The 12,266-nt window shown below is 42.1% G+C and overlaps 1 protein-coding gene across 3 annotated transcripts in view; it reads right to left on the reverse strand.

Moving 5' to 3' along the window:
- RUVBL2 (RuvB like AAA ATPase 2) overlaps positions 1 to 8,094 on the reverse strand; it is a 35,354-nt gene extending 27,260 nt beyond the window's left edge. The window contains exons 1-3 of one of the 3 annotated variants that reach the window (XM_085863151.1): positions 8,010 to 8,094; positions 6,087 to 6,141; positions 3,514 to 3,569 (exon numbers count right to left, since the gene is read on the reverse strand). In XM_085863151.1, the coding sequence (XP_085719277.1) occupies positions 3,514 to 3,569; positions 6,087 to 6,141; positions 8,010 to 8,018 (120 nt within the window). In that variant the 5' untranslated portion in view covers positions 8,019 to 8,094. Of the gene's footprint in view, positions 1 to 3,513; positions 3,570 to 6,086; positions 6,142 to 7,915; positions 7,935 to 8,009 lie in introns of those variants that run through there. The other 2 variants (XM_085863150.1, XM_085863152.1) reach the window with 2 other exon arrangements.
- Between the last annotated feature and the right edge of the window lie 4,172 nt (positions 8,095 to 12,266).

Genomic DNA, 12,266 nt, shown 5'->3' on the forward strand with positions numbered 1-12,266 from the left:
ACTGTGTTTGCGGACGGCTTCCTGCAGTTGGATTACTTTTCTTAGGAGGTTGGTGGCAGGATTTGCACTCCGGCCACCGTAAAACCCTTCATTCTGCAAAACATACTAAAAGCATCAAAAAATCTGAAAACCAAATTACGTAGGAGTACCTCCTGTGCAGCGCCCTTCGCAGGGCAGCTCACCGGATGATGATATTGGGGCAAAGCCTTCAGGACCCCCAATCGTTGATGATAGGAGGGAAACCAAGGGGAAACCTTCCCAGATCAGATTGCAGTAGTGTGTGTCGGGGTGGTGCTGGAGTGTCATCAACCATTCGGCGGTCTACTTGGGTTAACCTGAGGTGGTCCCTTCGGATGGGTGCCTGGAATGTCCTATCCCAAAGCGACAATCCCTTCGGGTGGATGCCTGGAATGTCCCATCCCAAAGTGAGGATGATCACCTGTCTCTGTTATCATCTGAGCTCAAGCGTTTAGACATCGGGATTGCAGCTCTCTCTGAGGTTCGGAGACCAGATTGTGGCGAGATCATGGCAGGTGGTAACACCAACTATTGGTCTGGTCGCTCTGATGGTTACCATGTCCAAGGAGTTGCTGTACGGTATCCAATAAGCTGACTCCAATGATAATTGAGGTAACACCGGTCAAGAAGCGTATGAGGAGGATTCGTCACTCGTTGGGTTTCAGTTTCCTGGTCTCTGGATATGCTCCGACTGAGGCGAGTGATCTCACCGTGAAGGACGCATTCTATGCCACATTCGAGTCTGTGGTTAATCAGTGCCCCAGGCAAGATACTCTTCTTGTCTTGGGGGATTTCAATGCATCAACCGGAACTGAAAGGGATGGTTATGAGACTGTGTTGGTCCCCATGGGTCTGGAACTGTGAACAATAGCACAATTTCCATGACTTTGCAAGAAGTCATGGACTTAGGGTGGCTGGTTCATGGTTTCAGCACCCACAGGCTCATTGCTGGGCTTGGTATTCCAACGCTGGCAGTGTGACAAAGGAGATTGACCATGTGCTTGTTGATGGTCGCTGGAAGATGATCCAGAACTGCAGGGTCTACAGGAGTGCTCAGTTCCTCAATACTGACCACTGGCTTGTCATAGCAACTCTTAAGTTGCACCTTAAATCCAGGAGAATGGTACCATCCCAGCCTTGGCTGGATGTTGGCAAGCTCAAGGATGAGAGGGAAGCTGAGGAGTTTGCCAACAAGCCGAGTGTAGATTTGGGGGGTCTCGCTGCTTTGGGAGATCCTGAAAAGTTGTGGAGTGCCTTCAAGACCACCGTCCTTGATGTTGCCAGTGGATGTCTTGGAACTCACCGTAGGGCGAAGAAGAATTTTGTCTCTCAAGGGACACTGGATACCATTGACCAGAGTCGCATGGTCAGGCTGAATGGCAGAGCCAAGCTGTTCAGGGAGCTGAGGCGAAAACTGAACGTGCGCTAATGGTGGACAAGAGACCGATGTGCGAGGAATCTGTGAGGGGGTAGAGCATCACCTGTGGTCAAGTGATTCTCGTCCTGCTTACAGGGGAATTCGCGCATTGTGCTCATCCAAACCCATCCCTCGGTGTACTGCAGTTAGAGCAGAGGGTGGTGGGCTCTTGACAGAGGAGTCCGACGTGAAGGCCCGCTGGGCCGCTTACTTTGAGCGGCTGTACCAGGCTGATTCACCAGCTGTCGAGTTAGATGTCAGGGTGTTACAATCCCTGTTGCTGACCCTCCAATCAACTGTGGTCCACCTTCATTTGTGAAAACACAGGCTGCGGTGAACCTGTTGAAATGGGGTGAAGCTTCTGGGATCTGTGGCATCCATGCTGAACTTCTCAAGCCTGGTGGAAATGCTGCACTTGTGTCATTATATGCAGTTCTGTGCTTTGCCTGGAACACAGGCATCATCTCAACTGACTGGAAGAGGGGCCTTGATGTCCCTCTCTGGAAAGGGAAGGGTGATCGCCAAGACAGCAACAACTACCGAGGGGTGACACTGCTCTCAGTGCCAGGCAAGGTCTTTGCTCAGATAAATCTTGATAGGGTTCACCACCATCTGTCCAACGCAGTCAGGCTTTATACCAAAGTGGTCAATGATTGGCCATATCCTTGCTCTTCGGGTCCTCACCCAACGCAGGCGAGAGTTTCGGCAGGGGCTGTTTGCAACCTATGTTGATCTGTGGAAAGCATTTGATTCAGTGAATCGGCATTCCCTCTGGAGGATTCTTGATCTTCATGGGGTGCCACCAAAACTGATCAATCTGATGTCTGAACTATACTCTGGTACTGAGAGTGCTGCGAGATGTGGTGATACCACCTCTGACTTATTTACAGTTGTTACTGGAGTTCGTCAGGGGTGTGCTTGGCCCCCACACTATTCAGCACTTGTATGGACTGGATTCTGGTGAGGACGTCGGAGAGATCAAGCCACGGTGCATCATTTGGGAATGTCAAGATCTCTGACCTTGATTTCGCAGATGATGCAGTCATCTTTGCAGAGACTCTGGATATCCTTCTGGGGGCCCTCGAGGTGCTGAATGAGAAGTCGGATCCGCTGGGATTACCGGTTTCCTGGATCAAAACTAAGATCAAGGCTTTCATTGACATCTTGGATGCTGCTATCCTGTCTGTGGTGAGGATCTTGAGGTCACGGAGAGATTCACTTCCCTTGGCAGTGATATTCATGTCTCTGCTGGCTGTGAGACAGAGGTGAACAATATCTGGGTCGGACCTGGGGAATCATGGATTCACTGCATCATGGGGTGTGGCGCTGCCGGTACCTGTGCGGGAGGACGAAAGTTCGAGTCTTCGGGTCCTTGGTGCTTCCAGTGTTGCTCTATGGGTGTGAGACTTGGACTCTGACCAGGTATCTGAGACGGAGACTTAATTCCTTTGGTACAAGGTCTCTTTGGAGAATCCTTGGCCATCCCTGGTCAGACTTTATGTCCAACGAACGGTTGCTGAGAAAGACTCAAATGAGATTTGTTACCTGCATAGTCCGTGAGCGTCAGCTGCGGCTGTATGGACATGTGGCTCGTTTTCCTGACGCTGATCCTGCTCACCAGATTCTCTCAGCGAGGGAGTCTCGTGATTGGAGGAGGCCAATGGGCCGACCGTGTGCCTCGTGGTTGCAAAAGGTTGATCAGCAACTCAAGGGGATGGGGATCAGCCAGGCATCTGCCTTGGGGATGGCCAAACAGAGGCCCTTGGAGTACCGGCGGAAAGTGGACGCAGCAACGTGCTGCTCCGGCGCATGCTCCCATACCTGACCTGACCTGACCTTACCCCTTTTAAAGGGAAGAGGAGAAGAATTGCATACACACAAAGATCTTTTTTTCATAAAAAAGAATAAAACCATCATATAAATCACAATGAATTATTCACTTGTAAAAGCAATTTCTAACACTTCAAATCAACATTTGAATGATGTGATTACAGTACTAATTCTACAGCACCTCACAGTTAACTTTGTTTGATAGCAAATTTCAGAATCGGTGTCGACCAGACATGCACACCTCATACCTGTCTTGGCTCCAAAGCATCATCCAGCCCGAGACCACGGATGTGGGAATGTGCACCTGAGTGAAATTAAGGTATCATTTATTGTCATTAATTATTATTATTATTATTTTTTATTATTAATTATTAATAATAACAGCAAATGACATGTGGTTATGTTATAAACCCTGTCCCCCCCAAAAAAAGTAACTATGCCCAGATCTCCAAAATGGCTGCAAGTTGAGTAGATGGTGTAATTTGTTTTTCTAATTATATGCTGCTTTCCTTTGCTCCCCACTTCATCTTCCATTCCTAACCTCCTCTAAAGGGCCATCTATTATGCACTGTTCTCATTAACAGGTGGTTAGCGGTTTGGTGAGAAGTCCACTCCCAATGATGAGCTCCCAACACTCTGACAAGAAAATAATTGAAATGAAAACGTTTCTAAAATGCCATATCTAAGCTTTGGCCCTGTGCATTCAGTAAATTTTCTTTAGATCCCTTTATACATCCATGAAACACATTATATGGTTGAGACAAAAGCGATGATGGCTCACAGATTCTGGCTACAAGAATAAACGATCGGATAAACATCACCATGGCGTCCATGCCAAAGCATTGGCAAATGACGTGGCTTGGTCTTTTCAACTGTGTTGAAGAGGTTGACAGTAAGTTTTATCGAAAAAGTGTCAAGGGTGGAAACAGTATTATTTACAGTTAACATTTTATGGCATGAAGGCCTCACTATAATTACCCCACACGTGAAGCAAAAAGCAGGGTTAATCAATTGGTTCACTCTGCCTGTCTACAGACATCAATCTATGATTGAGGAACTACATAATTTCAATTGAATGTTATGTTTTGAAAACTGTAGAATACGAATCGGAACATGAACTTGCAGTTGACCAGTACTTATGCTCTGAATTTGGGAAATTGTACAGAATCTCGTCCCGATCGCATACGCACAAAGAAGTGAGGTAATTGCTTTTAGTCTATCTGCCTGTCTGGCAGTCAACCAAAATGGAAAAATCATTCCAAACAGGAAACTTGCTGTTTTTAACGATGTCATAAAGGACACAAACAACAGGGATGAAGAACGAATTTAACGTGTTAAATATGGTGGTGTAAAAGATGGTGCATCAACGGCAGTAAACGTCCGAAAAAAAAAGAATTCTACCCCCTTTTAAACCTTCATTTTATTTCAATTTAATTATGCACTTGAACACAAAAACACAAATCGCCTTCTTGTCATTTCATTTTTTAAAACCTCCAGTTTAACAGTATTTGGACAAAATATTACACCATCTGGACCAATCAAATTTATCACTCACACTCTCAGGGTTGGGGAATATCGAGATTCTGACAAAATGGCGGCTTGTCGGAAATATAGATCATGTTCGGAAATGCAAAGAAAGAATTTAAAAGACCCTTCCCATATCCTTTTCTCGAGACTACACGGGGTAAGGTGTTCGATGAGCTCTCCATTTCTATTTTAGTTTTCTGGGTAGGTCTTCCCTCAAGCCTCACTGGTTTCTTCTTCTTTTTGAATCATCACCAATTCTCCTTCGAATTTTGAACAATTTGTTAAATATGATTTAAAATGTAAAGGTTAATGTACATTTGAAGCGCTGTAATCATTTCTATCATTTTTTTTTTTGTCGTGGCATTGACCTCAGAATTAGGACAGTGCATCAGTCAATCTTCAGTGTCATTCTTCTTGCAAAGGATGTGAATGTTTCGGCCTATGCTTATTCAAATTTTGTGCCATTATTCACCTAATTTCTTTGATGATGGGGTCAACAAAATTGAATATTGAATCAGACAGATTTATTTATTATTGCATTTTTGTCATTGGCCTGGTTTCTGTATATATGGAACTTGTCTTTGGAACTTAAAATGGCAGAATACCAGGGCTTCTAAGGGCTGAGGTTACCCCATGATAAACCTTGTACACAAAAAGAATGACCTCAAACACAAACAAAAAAAAAACAATCTAATATTTTCTTTTTTTTTTTCCAAAGCAAAATCTTTTAAAGTGGCAAGTTTCCAAACAGGAAACCTGTTTTAAAGGACGTCATGAAGGACACAAACAACAGGCACAAATAGCTAATGCAACATATTAAATAAGGTAGTGTAAAAGACGGTGCATCAACAGCAGTAAACTTCCAGAAAAAAAGTTTTTTTTTCTACCAGCTTTAAAACTTTTATTTTATTTCAGTTGAATTATGCACTTCAACACAAGAACACAAATCGCCTTCTTGTCGTTAAAAATAAATAAATAAATAAATAAATAATAAAAATCAAATATTTTCTACTCCTTGATCCCCCAAGTACATTTTACGCCCTAACCTTCACCCTTCCTTTCATTGCATAGATTTTTACTTTTCAAAATCAATTAAACCCTCCACCAGTCTTCCAGAAAGAATCCTTCAGAATAGAATGCTTGCTGTGTTTGGTGATATTATTACGTATACAACAGAGAAAGGAGTGAGAAAGCAATTTCATTTAAACTTATTCATTGTCTAATCTTATTGAAAGCATAAATACACAGATTAAGGCAGTTTTTAACATTAAACTGCAATGTCTGCAGTTCATACCTATGCGCTCGATACGAGTAATGTCCCTCACCTCTTGCACCTTGGTTGCTGTTGCCTGTATGACATAGAAACATAGGTTTCACACATATTGTAACAAACACTGGCAATCATTGTGCATTTCCAATGTCTCATTTCATCAGACGTATACATATAGTGTACTTTTTAGAGAGTATAATGGAATAATTTTTGGCACTTTTGAGTGACTGATACCAAATCAAACCAACTGTCCAACACTTGCCCAATCAGAGGCAACAAAAGTTGATATGTATAAATGTAGATATGTATAAACGCACATGTGTACCCACACACAATTTGGTCCAAGTCAGCATCAACTTTTAAACCAGCATTAAGCACATTCATTGTAAATCATAGGTAAATTTAATATCCTTTTCGCTGAACAAAATACACATCAAAATAAAGCAGAGTGATTTAAATGGACACGCATAGACAAGGAAACTTAGAGGAAGCCATTTTGCCCATCATGCTCGTGCTTTATCCACACTGCACATGTAAACTATCTTATATTCCATCTTGTCAATAACCTGAATATAACATCCACATCGCTTTTAAGTTTCAACTGACTCACATATTACATTTAACATCGACTCGACAGAATTTAGCCAGGTTCCTGGCAAACAATGGCGTTTTATTTAAATTTCCCATCTGAAGTGGAGACCATCCTTTCAACACACAATGCACTCAATATATTTACCTTGACTTTCACGTTAACGCAAAGTGATCATAGGCTCATTCCATGTCATTTCAGCCGGGGTTTGCGGTGACCCCCTCAGATTTTTCTGAAAAAATTCTCAAAACTACCTGAACATATATGAGGAAGGTTTGCCAAGTTATAGCTCAAAATTCCAAGTAGTATCCGAGATATGGCCCTACAAACACCCTAGGGGTGTTTCAATTCTGGCAGTCGCGAGTTGCAGATTTGCATCTGAAGCATTTTTGGAGGGCTCTAAATTCCAGAGTTTTACAAACAGAGTTCTGAAAATTCACACCAATGGTGTCTATTAGTGAGGCTTTCAGAATCTGACATAAAAAAAATGTTATACTTAAAATACTTTTTTAAGATAAGTCCTCTCAAAAGTAGTGATTTGTAACATGCAGTCAAAACAACTTGTTTTCAAATTGCTGCCAACAGTCAGTTTATTCATCATGAAGAATTTTGTTGTCCGATTTACATAATCTAGTGACTGGATCATTTACACAAGAAAACTGAAAGCTTTTGGAGCAAAATCTCGGGTGCTATAGGTGTCTGAACTTTGCTCCAGACTCAACGACACTGAAATTTACCCCGGTTTTACCCCAAGTGATCACCAGGTTGACAGTTACACAGCTCTTTTAATTTTTTGTCACTTAAAGACACAAACATAGGCAAACTGTGGAAGAAAATTCAAGAGTTGTTCTCAATCCCTTCTAGTTCTAATTAAGCCCGGATTTCGTAATTACTAAAAATATAATATCTCCGGTTCTACTGAATAGAATTCAATGATTCAAAGACCAAAATGTTTCTTTTTTCCATGAACTATCTGATAGAATGAAAATTTTAAAAACCTTTTGGAGATATTGAAAATTTTCCCTATGTACCTATCTGACAGTGGGTGTCGCCTTTCTCTGCACACTTTGGAGTACAACTACTGTACGTATATCAAAAGCAACCGAAAGAAAAAAAAATAAGGTTTTCGAAACACAAACACCTACATCGTCAGGTTGCCAGGTAACAATACAAGGCCTGGCGCAAAACGACATTCATCGTGAGGTAATCCAAAAACAACAAATCAATGAAATCATTCACGATTATACATCGATAATTTAATCACCAATGAAAGTTGAGGTGCGACTTTGAAAAAAGATCTAAGAACGAGCAGTTGACTGCATGTGAACTTGAAATCATTCACATGTAACACAACGTACCGCCGCCATATTGGTCCTGCGCAGCGCAGCCCTGAAGTGAAAAATAGCGGGACACACGTTTTCTTCATTCGATCCACATTCATTTCCATACTTACATTTCTGAACATATTTGTATATTGCATAATATATTGCACGTATTCCCTTTTTTGGGGGGGGGGGGGGTAACATTTTATAATGGTGGAGGAAAAAAGAGGTATTCAGTTTTGCTCAAATAATTCTCGATATACACCGCCATTTCCTATAAAATAAAGAAGGCAGTTTAATTGAAGAAGATTCTTTGGTTAAACGTATCGTAAATTATAACAAAACAAAACAAGAAAGAATACCACGTTTAAATGTGTATTAAATCAGGTTTCAGTATTGACTGTGAGAGGTTCAGAAGGTCTCGAGGAGACGATTGGTGTTTGGTTCTTCCTGTTTATCATGCATTCTTTGGGACGAAAATATTTATTACTGCGAACTTGCAATTCTAAGCGATCTATATACCTAATTTTTTTATCCTTTACCTCAAAATCGTTCTGGCATATTCTGCGAATACAGCGAATAAATTGTTGGAACCAGCCTTGCTGAAATTCTTGCTGGAATACACCAACGGCAGCCCACCGACGTCACTCTCGGTCCCGCCTCGTCAGTTCCGGCTCATCATGCATTCATTCATATTCATGAAACTCCCAATGCCACATTGTCTCCTCCATAACTCCAAAACCATGAAACCAAGCAGCCTGAAACTTTGCATTCATACTAAGAAAACTCCAAGGGAGTGCATGAGTGAAAATTGGATGTTTGGGTTCATTAAAACACCCCCTTTGAAGAAAATTAATGGCCTTATTTAATTATATCCTTTATCACGTGCTGCTCGGCCACCTCACTCTTTGGGGTATGAGGTGTATCCTGGGTTACCTCACTGGAGTTTGAATCCGCCATGTTTTTTGGCCTGCTCAACCGAGCTCCACACCCTCTTAATACGGTGCAGCATCCTCCAGCACCTTTCTCTCTTTCTATCTCCAAACGTATCTGGACAGTGGTTATCTCCGCACACATCCGAACATAAGGGTTATCTTTCCTCATGCTGCCTTCCCCTCCCCTCACACTTCTTTTCCCTCTCTTCACACTGTCTTCCATTTTCCCACCCCTCCTCACTCCCCCACCCCTCGTCGCTCCCCCACTCCTCCTCGCTCCCCTCTGCTTCCATGCTCTGCTACCCCTCCCTGGTCTCCCTACCTCCTCACTCCTCCATGCCTCTCTCACCCCCCCCTTTAGTATACCCGTCGTCCGGAAGGTGGTTATGTCCAGATGGAACCTCCCCTCACACTGCCTTACCTTGCTCTCCGTCATGCTGCCTTCCCTTGATGTATCTCGCCAGTGGTTTATGTCAGGACAGTGGTTATTTCCGGACGGTGGTTATCTCCAGCCGTGTCCAGATGGTGGTTATGTCCAGACGGATCCTCCCTTCACATTGCCATACTTTTCCCTCCCCTCATGCTGCCTTCCCTTTCCGCTCACCTCCTCGCTCTCCCCTCCTTCCTTGCTTCCCCTCCTTGCTTCGATCTCCCTCTCTCCTTGCTCCCCCTCCCTCCTCGCTCCCTCCTCTCCTTCCCCTCACCCTATCCTCCACTTACTCCCTCCCCCGACCCCACCCCTTTAATACTCCCTTCAGCGAAGGAACAGGTTGTATTTGTCAGTGAGGATATATGTACAAGGAACTTCGGGGCAGGGACAGGGCATTTTTCCCATCATTCCTGCGTTACACCAGCACACAGGGGTGTGTTCAGTTATCAAGCAGCGAGCGATCGCTTGCCAAGCCAGCCGTTCCTTATCAACAGTTTTGAACGGACTGCTTGCTTGAGTGCTTAAGCCGCTTGACGAGAGCTCTACAAGAAACTTGGTAACTGAACACACCCCATTTATTGAAACTTGGCACCTGTCAAGTGCTCATCATGGGAATAAGTGAATTTTTTTTATGATGTCATAGGTGCCTTCGTTATGACGTCATAATTGTATAAGTATAATGCTTCATCCGATCAGTATGAAAATTTTTGAGGGTTATCTCAGGATAAATTGGTCTCAGGATATCTCAAATAAACGGGAAGAAATTATGACGTCATCAATAAACGTGGTCCAGCAGCAGTATTAAAAAAAATTAAAAAAAAACCTTCAAAAATCTTCTCTGAAACAGCTGAACAGATCAAGGAGAAACTTTACAGCTCTGACTGCCTATCCATGAGGAACAAAAAGGTCCTCACCTGTGATGTCAAAGGTCACATGGTTTGGCGCCCATATTCGATTTACCCAAAAACCTTTAAAAATCTGCTACTCCAGAATGGCTGGACAGATCAAGGGGGAACTTCACACACATGCCTCCAAGCCTTGGGGCTACCAGAGTGTTCATTAATAATAATAGTTCAGATGGTTTGGCAGCCAAATTGGATTGAAGGAAAAATCTGTAAGAAAAAAATTATTTATCTTGAACCGCTGCACCAATCGAAGTGAAACTTCAGAATTAAGATGGAGTTGTGATGGGGAATATTTTTTAAATTACAATCTGATCGAACGCATGGTTTGGCAGCCAGAATTATTTAAATTTTTTGACATGGGTTCTTGTTGAATTTTTTTTTTTTTGAATAAGGCTCACTTGGCTGTGGCTGGATGGGTTTGAGGCTTGAGGAGTAGCGGCTGAAACCCAAATCTTATCGGGGTTCCTCCAGATGACTTCATCTTTGCTGTTTGCTTGTCCGGGTTCCTTCTGATTACTCCAATGCAGTACCTATTTTATTTGGTCTTCCATTTGATTTGAATTTAATTTTTTTAGATCCTCGTGGATCTCTGTCTTCCTCACGTTGTTGTTCTAGTGGACTTTTTTGTTTCACAGCCTACAGTTTTCATAGAAACTTCCTGAAACTTCGCATATATATATATATATATATATATATATATATATATATATATATATATATATATATATATATATATATATGTAAGAATACCCTGCACAGACACTAACCATCTCCGATTTTGAAAATTCCTCCGAGAAAAAAAGTTATGACGTCAAAATATCTCCGCTAATGGAAATCGCCTAAAAAATTATCTCCGAAACTAGGCAATCTTTTTGAATCATGTTTGCGAGAATCGAACAGGGCATTAGCAGAGATGAATTACCGTACATAGAATACATCACTATGACGTCATATCAATTTTTATCACGTCATTTCTCTTTTATTTGGTCTTCCATTTGATTTGAATTTACTTTTTTTTAGATCCTCGTGGATCTCTGTCTTCCTCACGTTGTTGTTCTTGTGGACTTTTTTGTTTCACAGCCTACAGTTTTCATCGAAACTTCTTGAAACTTGGCATATATATGTAAAAATACCCTGCACAGACAGTAACCATCTCCGATTTTGAAAATTCCTCCGAGAAAAAAAGTTATGACGTCAAAATATCTCCGCTAATGGAAATTGCCTAAAAAAATTATCTCCGAAACTAGGCAAGCTTTTTGAATTATGTTTGCGGGAATCAAACAGGGCATTAGCAGTGATTAATTACCGCACATATGATACATCACTATGACGTCATATCAATTTTTATGACGTCATTCCTATTTTTTGACATTTTTTGTTTCATAACCCAGAGTTTTCATCAGATCTTCGTGAAACTTGCCATGTATATGCAGAAAGCCCACGCGCAGGAAGTAACCATCTCCGATTCTGGAAATTCTTCCGAGAAAAAAAAGTTGACGTCATAATATCGCCGCTAATGGAAATCGCCTATACCATTATCTCCGAAACTGGGCAAGCTGTTTGAATTTTGTTTGCGGGAATCAAGCCGGGCATTAGCACAGATAATAATTTATCGCAAACCTGATACATCACAATGACGTCATATTCGTTTTTATGACGTCATCATTAAGAGGACGAGGATCTTCGCTCATTTGAGCTTGTTTTCAGTACAAATTTGCCACCACAACAGTTGCCTCGCACCAAGTCCTCCTCAAGAATTCGTGGGTTACGTGTTCTTTGAGTACCATCTCGTTTGCTTGATTTATTTCATTGATTGTATAAACCGAAAACGATGCTTATTCGTCGTTCAACGTCACTGCGCTCATCTTGATTGGGGTCCGTACTTCATTGGATGGTTTATCCAATTCCAGTTTGAACCTATCAACTCTTCCTACTGGCGTTAGCTTTCTGGGGAGGGTATTCCAACCATGCATGATGTACTCTCTGACGGAACGAACCCTGCATTATTACTGCAGTATTACTG

This window comes from Eptatretus burgeri, chromosome 17 (assembly GCF_056783735.1).
Source record: "Eptatretus burgeri isolate ZD-2024b chromosome 17, Ebu_testis_v1, whole genome shotgun sequence".
NCBI lineage: Eukaryota > Metazoa > Chordata > Myxini > Myxiniformes > Myxinidae > Eptatretus > Eptatretus burgeri.